This window comes from Callorhinchus milii, unplaced genomic scaffold, assembly GCF_018977255.1.
Source record: "Callorhinchus milii isolate IMCB2004 unplaced genomic scaffold, IMCB_Cmil_1.0 Scaffold3, whole genome shotgun sequence".
Classification (NCBI taxonomy): domain Eukaryota; kingdom Metazoa; phylum Chordata; class Chondrichthyes; order Chimaeriformes; family Callorhinchidae; genus Callorhinchus; species Callorhinchus milii.
This window is the reverse complement of record NW_024704744.1, coordinates 51,959,072-51,980,270: the sequence shown is the minus strand read 5'-3', so window position 1 is coordinate 51,980,270 and position 21,199 is coordinate 51,959,072. Positions and strand designations below refer to the sequence as shown.

Genomic DNA, 21,199 nt, shown 5'->3' with positions numbered 1-21,199 from the left:
TATCACACCTGCGTCCCTCACGGAGGGTCGCATCCCAGAGCGCTTACAAACAGTACTTACAACACTTACAACAATCCAGTCTGAGAGTTCCACGTGCGTATGCCATCTATGCAGGAAAATGTCCCTATTTCTTGAATGAAATGAACAATTCTCCTGGAGGGACACATCCTGTTTATTTAATTCCAAAGAGTAATAGGCACAGGTTGGCAAACACTACGATTTAGCCACCTAGTTTGTGTGTGTCATGTTACTGATGGAGTTCAAGCAGCTAAAAACGCAGAGCTTGCCACCGTGAGCACTGTCAGGCAAGTTTTCTGGTGACTGTTTATCGAGACGACCCTCCGATTAGGGAAAGGCCAAAACACTGCAGATTTTGGAAAGCTGAATTGCAGGGTTAATAGGAGTCACTTTTGAAAAAATTATCCCAATATTTCCACTTGATTTTCATCCGAATTGCCTCCTTCTCCACTTTCAAAGCCTACTGAAGACTTATTACTTTGACTGCATTTTCCGTCATTTCCCTACTCTCTTCAGCTCCCATCCTTCTACTGATGTGAATGGCGCTTTGGGACGCCCTTCAGTCTATGGCTCAAATGATTCCATATTGAACTCTTGAACCAAAAAGTGAAAGATTTTAATCCTACTCTATCTATAAATAATAATAAACTATTATCAATAATAATCGACTTCAAGATCCTCACACTCACGTTCAAATCCATTCACTCCCGGCACCTCCCTACCTCCTCACTCCCCAATCCACCATTGCCAGCGCCTCTGCCGGACTGGCACCGGCCTTCCTGCTCGTCCCTCAGAGCACAATCTGCTCCACCATCGGAGGTTGTGCTTTCAGCCACTACGCCCTGAAACTCGGGGACACTCTCCTCAATCCCCCGCCTTGCGCCCCCTCTCTCAAGTCCCGGCTGAAAACTTTCCTGTTGGGCCGGGCTTACGCCCCCCTCCCCCCCGGCTCGGAGTCAGGCTCCAGCACTGTTAGGCGCTCTGAGACGCTACACTGAGTGGAGGGCGCTATGGAAGTGCAAGTTGTTGACTGACTGACTGACTGACTGCAATACGTTTGTAGCCCAAAGTAGCCCAATAGTAGGCCTCGTCTGCTTGCGGGCAGCAACGTGGCCAACTCAGTTAATGCTTTTGAAACTGTATGAGAAACGGGAAAGACAACAAACGTTTTGCGGTTTAATAATAATAATAATAATCCTTGCATTTCATATAGCGCTTTTCACGTCGGAAGGACGTCCCAAAGCGCTTCACAGAACACACTGTAAAGTGAATTGACGGTAAATTTGTGGGCGAACGCGGCAGCCAATTGCGCACAGCAATGTCCCACAAACAGTTGTAGATTGAAAATGCCAATTTTATTATTGTTTTTGGTTTGGGAGGGATTATTATTAGGCTCTGTGTGGAGTAAGGAAACTTGCCCAAGGTTTCGCCCTCTGCCTGGAATTGAACCCAGGTCTCTCGCTTGCAAAGCGAGTGCTCTAACCACTGAGCTACAGGACTCCACGGTTTAAATGAAACAGTTAAAAAGTTTGCCACCCGCCTGAAGCGGTTTTCCGTCGCACAGCACAAACCCGCCCCATCGGGCGTGAACCCGCCCAACCTGACCACATTGCCGCGGCAGAGCCACAGCTCTCGAACGGCGGTTGGAGGAGCCTCGCGCGGGGCTTCTGGAATCCGCGCTCCAACTGCTCCTAACGGACAGGGCGCGAGGCCGGAGCAGAGCAGCGCCGCGCAGCGCCGCGCAGGGAGAGGCCGCCCGGACACCAGCGCCCACACACCTCACAACTACCGCTTCCTTTGGCACTCGAGGGCCTCTCTTCAGGATTTCTCGTTGTAATTTCATTTAATTAAATTTAATAAAGCCCCAAATACCACACAATGTCAACGACGGACATGTCCTCGTCAGCCCCACCTTCACCTCCCAACCCTTCCCCCACCGCCCAGTCCAGTGACACTCAGCTGCTGCCCGGACGGAGCCGCGAAGACTCAGATGCCTGCAAGGTACCCCCCGGCACCGGCCGACCCCGACACCTACACCGACACCTGCTCTCTATTCCCTCAGAGGCGTCCACAAACTGATAAAGACCTCCTCATCGCTCTCTCTATAGTAGCACTCGCGAGGGCCCCGCGCGGACTAACCCATTGCGAGGAGTACCGCTTCCCGACAGGAAACGGCAAACGAGAGGAGATCCAGTGTGTGCACTCTGGGTCTTGTAGTCCATCCGCCGCTCCTGAGAAACTGCAACTCCCAGAGCGCAGTGTGGGACCGGCACTGGCAGTGACGGTCAACAAAATAGCAAAGAAGCAACAAAATAGCATAGGTTCCAACAGAAAACATTTAAGTTATTTTGTGGGCAACCAAAGCTGTCGGCCACCACTGATTGCTACCCGTTGGCGACCTGTTTCCCTCACCCCACGCCCCCTGGCGTTTCTGTGGTTACTGAGTGACAACAAAATCAGTGCAACTGGCACAACCGAAGAGAATTGATCCACAAACCGTGAGTTAACATAAAACAAAGGAAAAAATAGTACGCACTATTTAATTGTTACTTAGTTGATAGAAAATTAACACTTCATTTATAATAATAATAACATTCCTTGCATTTGATATAGCGCTTTTCACGTGCGCTTCACAGAACACAGTGTAAAGTGAATTGACTGTATATTTGTGGGCGAACGCGGCAGCCAATTGCGCACAGCAATGTCCCACAAACAGTCGTAGATTGAAAATGACCAATTTATTATTGTTTTTGGTTTTGAAGGGATTATTATTAGGCTCTGTGTGGAGTAAGGAAACTTGCCCAAGATTTCGCCCTCAGTTTTTATGAAATGAGCAGGTCTAAGGGCAGGTCTAATCTGATTACCTGTTTGGATTTTACAACCCAGCTGGGGATTGGGATGTAAAAATTAATCTGAAAAGCAGTTTAATTTAAAGGAACTTAAGATGTGCTTTAATTTCAGGCTGTAAATGAAATACTTTCATGAGATTCCAACAAAATATTACAGGAAGTTGCAAACAAAAATCCCCCCCCGAATTAAATTTTTTTAAACAGTGTTAACATTTCACCCACAAAATATATATATACAGTCAATTCACTTCACGGTGTATTCTGTGAAACGCTTTGAGACGTCTTGAAGACGTGATGAGCCGCTACATCAGATTCAAGGATTGTTCTAATACAAGCTGAGTGGGAAAGGATCCCTGCGTCCAGTGACTGGTCTGCCCTCCCAAGCTCTGCTGTTGTGCCAGTCTGACCAGTCTTTCATCAGCAGTGTTCTGGCCTAGAAACCCAACACCTGGGACCTCCACAGAGGATTGACTTGATTCTGAGATTTCATTGCTAAAGACGTGACCTTGGAACCAGCTCAGCTCCAAAGAGATCCCAGTTGCCTATCCCCTCCCACGAGGATGTAGTGTTAAACTGTTTTGCTCGCAATGCTATGTATATCAGAGGTTTAAGTCCCAAGTTCTTTGTTATGAGTTACAAGCGAGAACTTGGAACCTCAACCTTTGAAAGAAAGGAAAAAGAAAACTGGAAAAAAAAGTCATGGTTTTTCTTTCTTTTGTACAATGAAAGATTATTGATCCAGAAATGCTATCAGATGACTCCAAGCAACCACAGTGGAACTTTACAGACAGGTTTGAAGAAGATGATGCTGAGCAAGACCTTCTCTTGTCAAAACCTGAGTGTTTCATCATTGTGGGAAAACCAGTAAGCTTTTATATATTTTAATGCAGTTTTGTATTTGAAAAAAATGATGTTAGTAGGCACTTCCTTTGAGGCACTTTAGACATCCTCAAAGTGTGATATGCTCTATAGTTGAAAGAATTCTTGTTTTTATTATAAATATTTCCAGTAATTCTTTTACAATGTAATTTTACCACAACAAAGGTCAAAAAACAGATTAAAATATTTTGGGATGGACAAATAAGGTACAGTGAACTCCTGATAATAAGACCCAAGATTATATCATCACATATCTTATATCATCATACTGTCAGTATCCCGTCCATTTCCCATGCAAAATGTGAATGAGGGACCCTCACTTTATTTAAATACACTCTTTTCTATAATAATAAAGACAAAATGTCTGTGTGTATGTGTGTGTCTGTGTGTCCGCCAAGAACGTAATAACCGATTGATGTAGAGACATCGGAAAGGTCTTGCGTGGGGGAGTGTCATGGACATTTTTTGGGGGGATCTCCTTTTGTGACCTATACAAGCTCATCACATATGTATGGACTCCAACGAGGAGTTCTCCCAACACGAGTACTTCCACAGGAATCCTCCCAACCGGGAGTCCTCCCAACCGGGAGTCCTCCAACAGGAGGCCTCGCACTGAGGCCTCACACTGAGTCCTTCCAATAGAAGTCCTCCCACTGAGTCTTCCCACTGAGTCCTCCCAAACGAAATGTGTGCAAAGGTACAAGGGATGCTAACGAGTTCAGTAGCACATTTTCTTAATCTTAAGCCGAAGAAGCGAAGATCAAGTCTTTCAAGGACAAATAAAAATCCCAGACAAAAGAGAAGGACAATTAAATGAAACTGGTTGCAAGCGTAGCTGCAACGAGTACAGCTAGTAATATATAAAGTCACATTCTATAAATCCCAGGAAATAAAATATCTGATATATCATTGGAATGAACTTACCTGCGCTGGTCAGCTGCACTGATGGCTAGTGCTGCTTAGCAAACTCTCGGGATGAGCAGCCTGGCACCGTGGGAATAGTTCACCCTCACCCTCAGCCAGCCACGTGGCAGGCTGTTTTGATTGTTGTGGCAAGATCTATGTGAGGACACATTTTAGATTTACCTTCTGTGAAGTTCTGCCTGATTATTAAAGTCTAAGTGATACACTTTGATAAAATGAGCAAAATGAATAAAACGTTTTTTATAGACACATGTCTATACATAAACTTATACTTCTATTTAACTTAAACAAGCTTTAGTAAATAAACTGACAGCTGTGAAGACAGGGCAGTTCCATCATAGTGACAGCTGCTAGCTCGGCACTAGGTCTCCCGGCCGCATGCCGGGAGAGGACTCATGCCTACAATTATCTCAGATATAGAGTCACTACTCTCTTTTCCATTGGACTGAAGATATTTCAGAAGTTTACTATATATAGTTGCATAATCCTTGCATTTGATCGCCATAGCACATCATCATATCATTGAGACATCTCATAGCGCTTCACACGATATTCTGTAAAGTGGATTGCCCTACCTCTGTGACCTCCTGATATTCTACTGTTCGCGGAATCATAGAACCTGTCTACTCCCTCCGCTCAGCGGCGTACTGGCCTTCTCCATGCCCCCGCTCTGCTGGCTCCACTATTGGAGGTTGGGATTTTAGCCTTTCTACACCCACCCTCTGGAACTCTATCCCAGAGCCCATCCATCTTGCCCCCTCCCTTGCCTCCTTCAAGGCCTGTCTCAAGACCTTCCTCTTTGGGTGCACCTTCGGTCATCTTCCCACCACCACCACCCTTGGCCTCCACCCCTTGTGACTCCAGCCTGCAACTCAAGAGCAAACCTTTGACTGTCCAGTACCTTGGAGGTCCTTCCGATGTGAAAAGCGCTATATAAATGCAATTTGTTATTGTTGTATTGCGTTAATGTAACAATATTACTTTTCATATTATTTTTCATAAACCCTTGAATCTGGAGTCCTGTAGCTCAGTGGTTAGCGCACTCGCTTTGCAAGTGAGAGACCTGAGTTCAATTCCAGGCAGGGCGAAACCTTGGGCAAGTTTCCTTACTCCACACAGAGCCTAATAATAATCCCTCCAAAACCAAAAACAATAATAAATTGGTCATTTTCAATCTACGACTGTTTGTGGGACATTGCTGTGCGCAATTGGCTGCTGCGTTCGCCCACAAATATACAGTCAATTCACTTTACAGTGTGTTCTGTGAAGCACTTTGGGACGTCCTCCCGACGTGAAAAGCTGTATATCAAATGCAAGGATTATTATTATTAAGAATTTTTATTAGGATCTAAAAAAACACACAAAAACAATGTTTGTTTTATATTTTGTTACAGAGTGTTGGAAAATCTGTTCTAGCTAAAAGCATAGCAAAAGCATGGGGATGTAAATTAATTGAAGGTAAGCGTTAGATTGGATTTCATTTTATAGTAATACTCTTACATATTTTTTCATATTTTAGTTTAAAATATGTTCTGATATTTTGCTTACAGCTAGTCAAATTTTACAAGAGACTCTCTATTCAAACACAGAACTTGGACGGAAGGTAAGCAAATGTTTCTTTTGTGTTAAGTGCAGTATTTGGTTATACATTTTCAATAGGGTGGAAATTTAATCTTGTTTTTCAATGTCAATCCCACTGCCCTGCCTTACATCCTTCCCTTTAACACTAGAATTACATAGATCTGGTCATTAAAGTCCAGGTGCCGTGTTCCTTTCAGCAAGTCCTCAATATAGTTCTTCATTTCTATGTAGTATCTAGAGATCAATTCAAAACTTGAAGCAAGAAAAAAAAACAGTCCTTTATATTTTATAAATTTTATGGCCTGTATGGGGCTTTAAGTTTTTTTTAAATTGCTTGTTTCCAGAGTTAGGCTGAAATCTGCATTCTCAGCCAGTAAAATCACTCTATAAAAGCAAGGAAGTGCTCCAGCAGTTTCAGAAAGAATGCTGGAGAACTATGTTCAGTTTTAGGCATCCAACTTTAGGAAGGATACATACTGACCATGGAGATGTCCACAGAATAATTCATCAAATTAATATCAGGATAAAAGGACTTAGCTATGATGAGAGCTTGAGTATATTTGGTTCATACTGTATTGCCAAGAGTTGAGCAGATTACGGGATGACATGATTGAAATGTTTGAAATAATGAGGGGAATTAACAAGAAGGATTCAAAACAGATAGTATTAAAAGTATTATAATATTAAAATTAGAACTACTCCAATTAGAACATTGTCAGCCTAGCTCAGTCGGTAGCACTTTCGCCTCTGAGTCAGAAGGTTGTGGGTTCAAAACCAACCTCAGGACTCTAGTCCTGACATAGTCTAAACGGACACTCCAGTTGCAGTAGTGGGGATCTCTTGCATTGTAGGAGGTGCCGTCCTTCGGATGAGAAGTTAAACAGAGGTCCTGTCAGCCTGTTCAGATGGACGTTCAGGTGGACGATCCCATGACATTATTTGAAAAGAGAATGGAGTTTCTCCTGGTGTCCTGGTCAATAATTCACCAAATAAAATTGGTCATTCATTTCATGGCTGTTTGTGGGACATTGCTGTGTGAAATTGGGCTGTTGCGTTCACCTACAAATGCACTATCACTCCGGTTCTATGAAGCACTTTGGGATGTCCTATTATTATTATTATTATTATACCAAATGCAAAGATTATTATTAAAGATTACCATTATTATTTCTTCTCACAAAGGATTGTGAGAATATGGAAAGCACCAACGAGAAGACTGCAGATGTGGAATCGATTGGAATATTTTAAAAGAATATTAGGGAACTCTTTGCTAACTTTCATTTTGGTAATAGATGCTTCCCTAAAAATGGGGAGGGGCATTTTCTTTAATTGGGACTTGGAATCCAGGAATAAAAAACTCAATAATTCAACTTAAAAGTTATTCTTTATGTACTAATACTCATACAAACTATTTCTAATTATTCAGCAACAACAACAACTTGAATTTATATAGCGCCCTCTACGCCGGATGGCGTCTCAGTAAACATGAATAGATTTTGCATCTTTTATTGCATTAAACATTGGAATCTGCAGAATCAATTTCAACTTTTAAAATAAATTAATCATAAGTGATTATTTTAGAAAATTTTATAATGTTATAATTTATCCTTCAGCTTCAGAAGATACTAAATATGGGTGGACGCATTTCTGAGGAAATTATGATAAATTTAATTTTAGATAAACTCAACTCTGAAGAAATTGATCATTATGGTAAGTAGATACAAAACAAATATAGATACGAATGTAAGGATTATTGTTATTATCTTGGGTATAGTTAATCCTACCATGGCCATTGCTTGTTTTAAAAAAACTGTATTACAAAAAAAATATTTTGGATAAAGAAGGCCCTTCCATCTATCTGATCTAATCCTCCAGAATCTCTACACCCCTAAACCTATGACCTCTTGTTCCACTGTCATGATGCATATTGATCTGGTTTTAATTTTTTAATCCCATTTAAAATTTTGTACACTTCCATGAGATCCCTTTTGAATTGTTCTCTCTCAAGGCTGAGGATGCCTAGTTAGTCTAGTTATTTCTCACTGCTTATTCCTCTAACATTAATGCTCTTCTCTGCATTGTCTGGGCAGCTAACCCCTTATGTCGCGGTGACCGGAACTGTATACAGTATTGATAGATCTGATTAGAGCATTATACAGCCTGAGTATGTATATGGTGATCTAAACTCAACTGATTTAGCAATATAGCCAAGCATTCTGTTTGCCTTACTTATTTATATAGCGCCTGCAAGCCAAAGCCTTAATAGGTAGGTTGGTACTAGCTGGACAAGCAACACAAGGCTTGTCAGACAGTCCTCTCAATGACAAGCTATATGGTTTTAACTGTTTAAAATCCAGTGGTACACCAACACAGTCTGGGGTTTCAAAACCTTGGCTCTTGCCAACCTGTAAGTAGTACTCTCCAGAATTATGTAAGTAAGGTACGATTCTCCAGAGGGAGAGTGCACATCCCATTCCAGACACGCATAAATTTCCATGTGTAGGTATACATATGTGGAACTCTGTCTACTTTGGAATCACTTTAAGCATGGTGATATGTTTTCCCATCTGTCAGACAACTGTCAGACAACAATAACTTGCACTTATATAGGTGCCCTCCACACCGGGCGGCATCTCAGAGCACTTAACAATGGTGGAGGCCGAGCCAGGGGGAGGGGGAAGGTGACCGTAGGAACGGTCGAAAAGGAAGGTCTTCAGGTGCGACCTGAAGATGGAGAAGGAGGGGCGAGGTGAAGGGGTTGAGGGAGGGAGTTCGAAAGTTTCTGGGCGTAGTGGCTGAAGGCACAGCTGCCCGATGGTGGAGAGGAGGATTCAGGGGATGCGGAGGAGGCCGGACCCAGTAGAGCGGAGGCAACAGGTACTGCTGTGGGAGGAAAGGAGAACAGAGAGATAAGGTGGTGCCAAGGAATGGAGGGATTTAAATACTAGAGTGAGGATCTTGATCCGCTCTGTGACAGGGAGCCAGTGGAGTTTGGCAAGGATTGGAGTAATCGGGGTGCGGAGTTTGGTGCGGGTGAGAATGCGAGCGGCAAAGTTTTGAATGAGCTGGATTTTGTGAATAGTGGGGGAGGGGGGAACCGGCGAGGAGGGCGTTAGAGTAGTCCAGCCGAGAGGTGACAAAGGCATGAACAAGGGTTTCGGCAGCTTTTGGGGTGAGGTATTGTCGGAGATGGGCAATGTGGTGGAGGTGGAAGAAAGCCGTGCTAGTCAGGGACTCGATGTGGGGAAGGAAGGATAACTTTGGATCGAACCTGACGCCTAAATTGCACACGGGTTTAGAGAGTTTTAAGGACAGCTCGGGTAGGTTGAGGAGGTCAGAACCATGGGACAGAAGACGTCAGCGGAGCTAAAGGGTATTGCTTCCATCTTGTTGACATTTAACTGCAGGAAATTAGTGCTCATCCAGCTCCTGATGTCCAACAGACGAGCTGACAGAACATCAGGGGACTGGGGTTCGCAGCTGGAGGTGGAAAAGTAGAGTTGATTGTCATCCGCAAACATGTGGAAGTTAACCCCGTGTCTGCGGATGACATCACCGAGAAGGAGCATATAGATGAGGAAGAGAAAGGGGCCAAGGATGGATCCTTGGGGTATCCCGCAGGTGACTGGGTGGAAGCGCGAAGGAAAGCCATTTGCAGAAATGTAGTGCTGGCGGTTTATAAGGTAGGACTCGAACCAAGCGAATGTGGTGCCACTGAGGTGGATGATGGAGGACAGGCGGTGGAGGATGTTGGCGTGATTGACTGTGTCGAACGCAGTGCAAAGGTTCAAGAGGACGAGGAGGCAGAGGGAGCCCTGGTCACAGATAGAGAGGATATCATTTGTGACTTTCACGAGGGCTGTCTCCGTACTGTGGGCTGAGCGGAGAACGGACTGGAGGGTTTCAAGCAGGGTGTGGAGGGAGAGGTGTGCACGAAGTTGGTTGGCAACAACACGTTCCAGAGCTTTGGCAAGGAACAGCAGGTTTGAGATAGGGCGGTAGTGGCCGAGGTTGGAGGGATCAAAGGTAGATTTTTTAAGGAGGTGGGTGATGACCGCGGGTTTGAGGGCGAGTGGGATTGATCCTGAGGAGAGAGACTGGTTAATAGTGTCTGCCAGCAGTGGGCAGAAGAGGGGAAGCTGAGTGATCAGCAGTTCAGTGGGAAGGTGGTCAAGGCAGCAGGTGGTGGATTTCATTGTGGTGATGCTGGATGAGAGGGAGAAAGGGGAGATGGGGGCAAATTAATTTAGGATAGGGCCATGGTAGGAGCTGAGGGCGGGGTGGGTGAGGCAGATGGAATGGTGATAGGCGACACAGGTCAGAGGGTTGAAGCTGCCAGGCGTATGTTGTCAATTTTAGAGGTAAGGAAGTCCATGACCTCTTCTCACTTGGTGTTAGATGTGATACTATACAAATGTAATCTTGTTGTTGTTGATTAAGGGTGCTTGAGGTGGCACACTAGGGAGATGGTGGGCAGTGGAGAATAGGATTTTGGAGTTATTGTTGGCCTTAAGTATGAGGCACCCAGTCATCCCCCCAAAAATATGATGTGTGTTGAAATTTGGGGAGTAGAGATATTTTATGTATATATATAATATATATCAAAAGATTTTTCTTGTTTGTGTTGAATAAAAACATTAATCCTGTAAAAACCACCAATTGAATTAATTAAGTGATTGTTGATGGCTGACTATTTTTGAAGAAGATAAATAGCAGATTTAATTTATATTGCGCTTTTCATAACGGGAGGATGTCTCAAAGCGCTTTACGGGATTTAATGTAAAGTGGAGTGACTGTATATTTGTAGGCAAATGCCCATTTGCACACAAATGTCCCACAAGTAGCCCCAAGTTAACAATTTGTTGCTACAAAGCCAGAACAAGGACCAGCTGAACATTTGCTTGTAGATATTCTTATGGTAAAGGTAGACATATTAACTTCAATGTTGGGATTTGAAGAATGTCTTCAAAATTTCCTTCAATAAGTTGGAATTATATGGTTAGAAATGGGTGTATAGCCATAACTATTTGACACCATGCCCCCTGGTGTTTATTACCTATGGTTTGTGGAGGGAGCATAAGTATACCTGAGCATCCCCTGGTTGATGAAGATAATCACCCTCCCTCAATAAGATGGGTATCCTGTGCAACAAGTACCAATGTAGCATTAAGTGACAGCTGTGGCTTTCCCAGGACAGCAGAGGCAATGGCGTACATTGCCACATACTTACAGGAGATACCCTCCCACTATCATGTTGCTATGTGAATCAGCCCTGTTAATCTCCTTAAGAACCTTGTCAAAGAACTTTTTCCATGCGAGGTAGTGGCTGGTTGTGACCTTCCTGCTTTGCAGGATATTGTTATAGACTCTTTGCATATTCCACGGAATTCATGTAGTTAATGACTCTTTGCCCAAAAAAGTTAATTTCACTTTGCTCGTTAACTTTTTTTCTTCCCTGGAATTTTGAGCGCATAGTCTCTTTGATAATAAATATAGGGCTGGTGGTCAATACAATTAAGCACTGTAGGGAAACCTGGATGCAGGATTCCAGCTCAGAACAAAGAAGCAGTTTATTCCATCTAAGAAAGAAACCAGAGCTACTTTTTAAAATGAAGTTAGAAAGTACTATATTGTTTCTGTTTAACTGTGTCTGTCTTAAATCAACATTGCTTGACGATTTGTGTGTTGTTACAAAGAGTAACACAAATCGTTAGCCAAGTCATATTCTCAGTCTAGACTTGCAAGGAGATTGACAGGTGTGTGAAATTGTTAAACAAGAACAATGAACATCAACTGTAAATTTTTATATCAGTGCAAATTTGTCGTCTTTGGCGTCATCCTATCATAATTGGTAGCACTCTTGCCACTGAGTCAGAAAGTTGTGGGTTGAAGTGGCACATTGGGTCTTTGAACTCATATACTTTAGGTGGACATTTAAATGCAATCCTGGGATATGCTGCATTGTTAGAGGTTCCGTCCTTCAGATGAGACATTAAACCAAAGTCAGTTAGATATTAAAGATTCCATGGCACAATTTGAAAAGAGAAGGGAATTTCCAAAAGGGAGACCCAGTGTACTGACCACCAATCCCCCAGATAAAATTGGGTATTCACTTTATTCACATGGCTGTTTGCACGACATTGCTGCATATAAATGAACTGCCACATTCACCTATAAAATAAAATTCTGTGAAATGCTTTAAGGTGTCTTCCTGATCTGAAAGTCGCTATATCACATGCAACTGAAATGTGTTGAAGATAAATGAAAATCAATAAATCCTATTTAGGGTATGTTATGTCTGGAATCCCTTCTGCATCTGAGGAGTACCTGACAATTGCTGAACAAATAGAGCTCATAAAAAATCTGAAATTAAATCCTGACTTCATCATCAATATTAAGGTAAGATGCATTTTGATTAAAGTGTTATTACTTTCTCCAAATCAGTCAAACTGCATTCTTATGTGTCAAACTACCATTAAATCATATTACTGAATCTTGTTTGTTAAATAGCTGAATCTTGTGGGTAAATTTTCTGAAACCAATATATTGATTCTGAATCACTTGTACACAATAATTATATTTGTGTCATTTGAGAGTTTGATTACTGAAACCATTTACTTTTTAAAATACAGTAATACAACTACAGAAATGCTAATACCTACAACTAAAATACTTAAAATCAAATTTAAATTAAAAAATAAACAGTTTATTTTTGCTTGGCAATCCTTTTCTTTCCATTTTCTATTCTCTCTCTCTCTCTCTCATTTCCCTCAATTTACTTTTTCCAGTCTAATGCAACTAGTTAAACTATTCTATCTTTTCTGAAAAAAANTACTAGAAGAAATATTTACTTATTTGAGTAACAGACACATACAAAGAATGTTTGGCTGAGAAATCCCATAGTGTCTTGTCTATGTGGCAGTGTCATGAAGGCACCAATCAGGAATGGGAGTTGTAAAGAACTCAGTGATCTGTTCACGAGGTCATTTATGTTGGAGATTCATGGTCACATGAAAGCAAGCCAAGAATGTATTATTATTATAAGAATTTATGATTCGCAAATGCTGACCTTCAAATAATGAGGTTAGGAAGCCGAAGTGTTATGATCTGTCAATATTGCATCCAAACGGAGACAGTCATAAGTGGAGGATATGTTGATTCACTGTTTCAAAAATAAATGAAAATTTTTTTTNAAAGTTTTTTGCTGACAAAAAGTAGGGAGTGAAGCTGAACAATTAAGAAGATTATAAGCAACTACACAGGACACAGACTAGCAGATTGGGCAGAGATGGGAGATGAAATTCATGCAGAAAAGTGTGAGGTTTTACATTTTGAGAGATAGAATAAGGAGAGCAAGAATATGCAAAATGGCAATTTTTAAAAGAGTAGAGCAGAGACCTATGGGTTAACAGACATTAAGGTGATCAGGTGAACCAAGTTGTGAAGAAAGCTAAATTAATTCTACGGTTTATAAATATGGGCGCTGAATATAAAACCAATGAATTTGATGCTTGTATAAAGTGTATTAGAGTATTGTCTCCAGTTTTGATCATCCCTCAATTCACACTTGTATCACATTCAGGCTCGGTTATTCCAACTGCTCAGTTCCTCCCTCTAGAGATCAAAATATAAGGATTTATTACACAGGCTGCAGACCATTCAGAACTCTGCAACCCATGTTCTCTCCTGCACCATTTTCTGTGATCCCATCACTCCTCATCATCGCTTAGCTCTAGTGGATCCCAACTGATCTTCATTCTCACTTTCAGATGCCTCCATGGAATCATTCCACCCGAAAGCTGCTATTTAAATGTAAATTGTAATTAATGTGAATGTAAAATCCAATATGTATTTGCAGATGTTTGAATGAAGGAAGGGTAGAGTAACGCACTTTCATTTTGTAAAGTAAACATTTAAACACTGCTTTTAAAATATTAAACATTTTTAATCCCCCAGAATTTAATGAAAGAGCTGACTGAACCGTTTTAGGGTTCCCCCAAGAGATATGCTGGCTGGGTGATTTTTGATGATAAACAACATACTCTTTGAGAAAACATTAAAAATTATTCTCTTATACTTGTTAATAGTGCCCAGATTATGATTTGCGTGAACGAATTTCTGGACAACGTCAAGACCCTATCCATGGACGTTTGTTACAGAAAGAACAATGGAATCCAGATAAGGAGAAAAAAAAGAAAAAAGAAGATATTATTTATGGAGAGGAGGAAGAGGAAGAAGAAATTGAAGTTATTGAAGAGGTAAAAATGTCCTTTATTTATATTACTACAATATTGCAATGTTGGATTAAAATTATAATTCCAGGTGTGACTCTCTGGGGGGAGAATGCGTATACCATTGCAGACTACATTAATTCCATTTATGTGTAGAATACATGGAATTCTCAATTTGGTCAGAATACTCTTGAGCATGGTGATGGGTTTTCACATGTGTCAGCTGACCAAACAAAATTACTATATGATTGCAATGTTGGATTAAAAATGTAATTACATTTGAATATGAATTGCTATTATAAATTACCAATCACAACATAATAGATTGATTGAAAATTGAAGTGAAATGATAGAAGGGTTTGAGTAGGTGAAAGCGTTTGAGAGAATTCATCTTGAAAAACTCTTTCCGCTGGAGATTCAAGGACAAACGGGCATGAATTAAAGATCGTGACTAGAGGAGTGAAAGGTAAGGTTTGGATAAAAACTTATACTCTTAGAGGCTTGTCATGATATGGAATGATTTACCTGGGGTGGCTGTCAGAGCAGTCAACTGGGGAATTTAAAATTGAACAAGCAAATGCAAAGAAAGGCTATTGGTAGAGGGCGTCAGGAAAGAGCAGAAATTGGATTATGATGAATGCTTCTTGGAGGAGTATACACTGACATGAAAAAAGGCAGGATGGCCTTCGACTGTGTCATACATTTCTATGAACTCCCTGCAGAAGATGTGCTTTACATTTCAAGCATTAACACTTCATTGACCCTGCAGTTTTTCTTCCAAGAACTATATAAATACAAGTTGCTTGTGGTCTCTTTGTCTGACTGTAATAAAAAAGTACTGATTAACCTTGAGGTCACCATGACATAACCCAGCCTGGCTCATCGGCTGGACCTGGAAGGGCAGACCAGTCACTAGGGCCAGGGAATCATCCCACTCAGCTCCTGTTAACTGTGCAAGCCACAGGAAGGGTGGTTCTAGCTGGACAAGCAGCGGGAAAGCTTGCAGGATGCAGTGATATCAATGGCAAGTTATGTGATTGTAGCTGGTCAGACTCCAGCAGGTACTCCAATGCTCACTCTGTAGTCCCCAAGCCTTGGCTCTTGCCAACCTGCACCTAATACTTTCCGGAATTGGGTAAGCAGGATGCGTCCCTCCAGGGAGAGAGTGCTCATTCCATTCCAATAATCTTATCACTCGAATTTCCATGTGTAGATGGGATCCATGGAATTCTCAGTTTGGTTTGGATACTCTTAAGCGTGGTGATGGGTTTCTGCATGTGTCAAACACCCAGCTGACCAAAAAAATTAGGGAGGGAGGGGGTATTAGGCTTTTTAACTAAATATATTTCTCTGTCAATATTTAGATTGCTGAAGCTTTACTTTAAATTCTAAAGAATTGCTGTGAAATATTACATTTCTAAAAGCAAAGTCAATTATTTTTTATTTTGTTAATTAAATAGAATTATCTGCAAAAACTATACAAAACAAGGCTGTTGTAGAATTTTTTTTCATAATTCTCCACGTGATAAATCTGTTTTGTTAAAAAAAGGAGGAAGAATTGGATTTAAATGAGGATACCCTAAATCGTTTAGTGATGAGACCCGAAGATTTTCCAGGAAGTGTTGATAATGATGTAGCATTCTACAAAAACAATATGTTGAGGCTGTTAGAGGTATGGAACTATTTTATTTAAATTACTTGCTCTTATATGATTAGAAAGCCAATGAACATAATTTACAACTGTATTGATATTACTGTTGTTATTTTCACAACAATGTCAACACTTTTTGTTTTCCCAGAAATGTTCCTATTATATAATGCTGAGTATTTGAATGTTTTTCTCTCATTACAAATTATTCAGGATTATATGGCAGATCAAGATCCTCATCATCTGATAGAATTGGATGGAAACAAAAAACCAAGGGAGCTATTTCTGGTAAGAAAGTGCTACTTTTTTGAAAAGAATTTAAGAACACATATAAATATATATTATATATATAAATAAAAACAGGTATGTATATTTATGTGTGTTTGTGTGTACAATGTACTTTATTCATTAGTTTGTAGACTTTACCTATGTATACTTTCGTTGCTTGGCAATGTTAAAGTGATTCACTAACAAAGTAACTTTATTGACAGAACAATAGAAATGTACAGAGGGCACAATTTGGCCCATCATTCCTGTACAAGCCCTCGAAAAGGGTTACCCGTTTGGTGCCTGTAAGGTTTATACAGGACAGTTAATAAATCGAATGTCAACATCAAATATAAATCTGAATCACTAATGAATTTATTCAGATTGTTAAATAATAACACAACTTTAAAACAATATCTACCAGGTAAAGCAGCAAGTAAGTCGAGAAGAGGATGGTGATCAGTTACATTTCTCTGGGAAAGTCCGGCTGTATGTGTTGCTAGCTTCTATGTGAGATCTCTCTACCGCGGATACGAGCTAAACTTCCTTTACTTTTACCCAAAAAGTCTCTGCACGTGAATAATGTGTGCAGAGGTAGAGTTTGAAGTTGGTTTGTTCAATCGTAGTTCAAAGCTGGTTTGTCCAGTCACTTTACTACACAGGATACATGCATACATCACCAGGGTCCTCACCATGAAAGTATCTGTTTTTGTTTCATGTTCACAGTCAATCCATTTTACAATGAAGCTCTTTGAGACATTTCAACTACGTTATGATAATAATAATCCTTGCATTTGATACAGAGCTTTATCACATCGTTGAGACAACTCAAAATGCTTCACAGAACATATTGTAAAGTAGATTGACTGTATATCTTGTGGACAAAACATAAGGCGCTATATCAAATGCAAGAATTATTATTATGTATTATCATAAATGAATATTATGAATAATGGCTATCTGGGCATGGTGCATGTAAAATTATACTCCAGTGGAAGAAACCGGCATTAATTATTCAGGTGGGGACTAAAGATTTGTGGAGTCCTGTAGCTCAGTGGTTAGAGCACTCGCTTTGCAAGTGAGAGACCTGAGTTCAATTCCAGGCAGAGGGCGAAACCTTGGGCAAGTTTCCTTACTCCACACGCCTAATAATAATCCCTCCAAAACCAAAAACAATAATAAATTGGTCATTTTCAATCTACGACTGTTTGTGGGACATTGCTGTGCGCAATTGGCTGCCGCGTTCGCCCACAAATATACAGTCAATTCACTTTACAGTGTGTTCTGTGAAGCGCTTTGGGACGTCCTCCCGACGTGAAAAGCGCTATATCAAATGCAAGGATTATTATTATTATTATTAATACTTCTAGGGGTGCTAAGGGCAATTTTAGCTTTCCAATACCAGCTATGGGTGAGTTAAATTGATTCAATATAGATGGAAAGTCAAACTTGTGACTTTCTGGTCAATATGGCGTTTTTGCCTCACTGAGTAGAACCTTTATACACTGGGTCACTGGGGCAAACTAGATATTTTTTATATATATTCTGGTTAGACATTTTGTCACAGCATTTGGTCTATTTTTTAGTCATTGAAGAGTCGATTGGAGTTCATGGGTCTACAGCCTACGGCCGTACCAGTTTTGCTACACGACGTTCAAGAGGAAGAAGAAATAATAGAAGCTGAAGATGTGAGACTGATAGTAATCTGTTTTAAAACTATGAATCATGTTTTATCAGAGACATTCTCATTATTTTAATTTACTACATTTTTTATTCTATTTTGAATTGCCAGTTGCTTTAGTTAATTTCTTCCGTTGTTAACCCTTTCCAATGCCTCAAACTCGTATTTTCTGCTTGAGAAAATAAAGAAGTAACCTAATCGTAGATCAGTGCTAGTGCTCTGTGTGAGTTCGTTTTAATGATGTGTGCAAAAGCAGCCTAAGATGATTTCCTTTGGGAGAGGGATCCATTAAAATCAGACCCAAGATAGAACTGAGGTTGGCAAGATTTTCTTCACATAGAGGGTTGTAAAGATTTGGAAGGCTCTAGCCCAGAAAGCTGTGGAGGTGAAATCAATGGAGATGTTCAAAAGACAGGCAGAAACTTGGGTAGTAGATGTATTAAGGGATATGGCGAAATGGCAGTGCATTGGACTGGAAAGATCTTCCAAGATAAGTTTTGCACACAAAATATACAATCAATTCACTTTACATTATATTCTGTGAAGTGCTTTTAGACATCTTGATGTGATAAGACACTATATCAAATGCAATGATTATTATTAGTTAATAAACTAATTGAGAAGTCTCAACGGACTGAATGGCCTCCTGTTCCTGTTAAATTATTAATTTATATTTATTAATTTTTTAATGGATCCTTTGACGTCAACAACAACAAATTGCATTTATATAGTGCCTGTCAGGAGGATACCCAAGGCACTGAAATGATGTCGGCTTTTCCTATCACAGTGAAGCAGAATTCACCAAGCATTAGATTGTTACCCACTAATAGGGAACGTGAACTGGGTTTAGATCATCATGAGACAGGTTAGTTTATATTTTATAAATATAGATTAATTAGTAATCCATGAATCAATTTTATTTTATTCTGCACATAAGGCTCCTGAAGCACGCAGTCGATGACTCGTTTTTGATGTCTTAACAAGTCTACTAGTTTTAAATTAGTTGCATCAGAACAAACTACCATTCTGACATCTGTTTTCACCTTTTATTTAGCTGCCAGAAGGAAGATCCTTTTCACTTTTTTTTTGACAGTGGGAGTTTATAGGATTTAAAGGCTCGGTCAGAGGGAGCGTTCTGCAGATATAACATTATTGTCATGGTATTGGTAAGAACATAACAAGATAGGACTAAGAGTAGACCATTCACCCCTTAAGCTGATCTATCATTATATTAGATCAAACAACTTCATATCATATCCGTGCCCTTCAGCATATCGCTTGACACCCCTAACCAATATTTATCTACCTCTTTCTTAAATGTTTCAATTGATGAAAATCGTCAGCCTAAATTGGTTGACTTCTGGTGAGTAGTCTTTTAAGCAGTCTTTCCACTGGGAATGCATTTCTACAGAATGTACTTCCTCTGTTTTCATCTGAATCGAGGAATGCTGTAACCATATAATTAACATTATTCTGCTTCTTAACTATTCCTAAACAGGATGATCTGTTCAGAGGCCTTTCAGCAATGCAACGTGTAGCACCTAGATACCGCTGGCGCAGAAGCAAATGGGGTCGAGCCTGTCCTGTTGCTTTATCTCAAGGCAACGTCGTGATGGGAAAATCACAATTTGCTGTTAGGTATACGTTTAATAAAATTCCCATTGTACAATGTCTGACTATTACATAGTTTTTAAAATTTTAGAAGCTATTTTCAAAACAATGTTTTCTGCCAACTTCATGAAGTTAACCAATTCACAATTGTATTTTGATCTGTGTATATAGAAAATGATTTAGCTTTGTGGATTGCTGCAATCTTAATTTCTTGTAATTGTTATGAATACTAGATGTTTGTTTGGAATGTTTAAGCTTCAAGAATATTTAAATTCTTTTGCAATTTTTCTACCGTATAGATTTTTGGATAAAATGTACGTGCTTTCAACTGAAGACGCACTACAGGCATTTCTCACCAACCCTCGTCCATATCTTAGCGCTCCACAACCTCGTCCACCTTGTAAAGTTTTAGTTTTAGGTCCACCGTCTTCAGGGAAGACCACTCTCGCCCATCTAATTGCTCAGAAATATGACGGAAAGGTAAAATGATTGTAAAGCTCGGTTTCATGGGATATATGTCCCAAAATTTCACCTTGTTTTAGCCTGTAAGGCTATTTTGCCTTAAATTTTAACATGTCACAGTCATTCAGTCTTAATTTGCTATCTGTTTCTAGTATTTTACATAGTATTTAAATAAATATTTAATATTTAATTTCAAAACCAGTTTTACATAGTATTTAAATACTATGTAAAACTGGTTTTGAAATTAAGACTGACTTAAAGAATTTCTCACAATTTTATGTTAAGATGAAATGATTTTATAGATTAAGAATTTGAAAACTGCTATTATGCAATGTTGGTAATAAATGTGATGACTTTCTCTGTCCCTGATACTGTACAAGTCTGTGGGAAAAAATGGATGTTATTTCATAGCCTTAGTAAAAGTTTTGTGTTGTCATCTTTGAATTTAAGGCTGCCATTTTGCTTCCATACTCCCTTGCAAAGCAATTTAGAATTTTAAATCAACCAGGAATTACATCTCATGACAAACACAGTGCTCCTCCACTTCCCATGTCATGCAGAAAGTAGAGGAGGTGTGAATTGTTTTGGGTGGGTTTGCAACCTGAGCAGAGTGTGGTGAGTTTATGAAATGTTACAGAATAAACAGCCTGGAAACAGGCCATTTGGCACAACCAGTCAGTGTCGGTATTTATACTCCACACAAGTCTACACCTATTCCTTTGTTCCCTACCATATTCTTCTATTCCCCTCTCCCTATGTGAAGGTCTACCTTTCTCTTGAATGCGTATCTGATTCAACAACTGCTTCAGGCTGTGCGTTTCACTATCACACTATGAATGAAGCAAAATAACATTAAATTGATTTCTTAACTTGTATTTTTTAAGTTGAAGTGTTTTCTGTTGTTTAAGTGTTTTGTTTAATGTAGAGTATTAAGATTAGAGATGTAAAAAAAGTGGACATTTGGAGAGGATGATTTTTTTTCAACTGATGAAGATAATTGCTATAGTAGGTCTTTAAGCTTTGAAATGTTTTAAAAGCTGGGGGCTGA

At 40.1% G+C, this 21,199-nt stretch overlaps 1 protein-coding gene across 1 annotated transcript in view; it reads left to right on the top strand.

Moving 5' to 3' along the window:
* Positions 1-1,795: 1,795 nt before the first annotated feature.
* The window catches only part of ak9 (adenylate kinase 9), a 76,456-nt gene continuing 57,052 nt past the window's right edge, over positions 1,796-21,199 (top strand). Inside the window, exons 1-12 of the mRNA XM_042333189.1 lie at positions 1,796-2,019; positions 3,597-3,731; positions 6,065-6,128; positions 6,221-6,273; positions 7,865-7,961; positions 12,538-12,650; positions 14,339-14,509; positions 16,032-16,154; positions 16,344-16,418; positions 17,984-18,085; positions 19,577-19,716; positions 19,989-20,169. Of these exons, the coding sequence (XP_042189123.1) occupies positions 1,912-2,019; positions 3,597-3,731; positions 6,065-6,128; positions 6,221-6,273; positions 7,865-7,961; positions 12,538-12,650; positions 14,339-14,509; positions 16,032-16,154; positions 16,344-16,418; positions 17,984-18,085; positions 19,577-19,716; positions 19,989-20,169 (1,362 nt within the window). The 5' untranslated portion in view covers positions 1,796-1,911. The remainder of the gene's footprint in view (positions 2,020-3,596; positions 3,732-6,064; positions 6,129-6,220; positions 6,274-7,864; positions 7,962-12,537; positions 12,651-14,338; positions 14,510-16,031; positions 16,155-16,343; positions 16,419-17,983; positions 18,086-19,576; positions 19,717-19,988; positions 20,170-21,199) is intronic.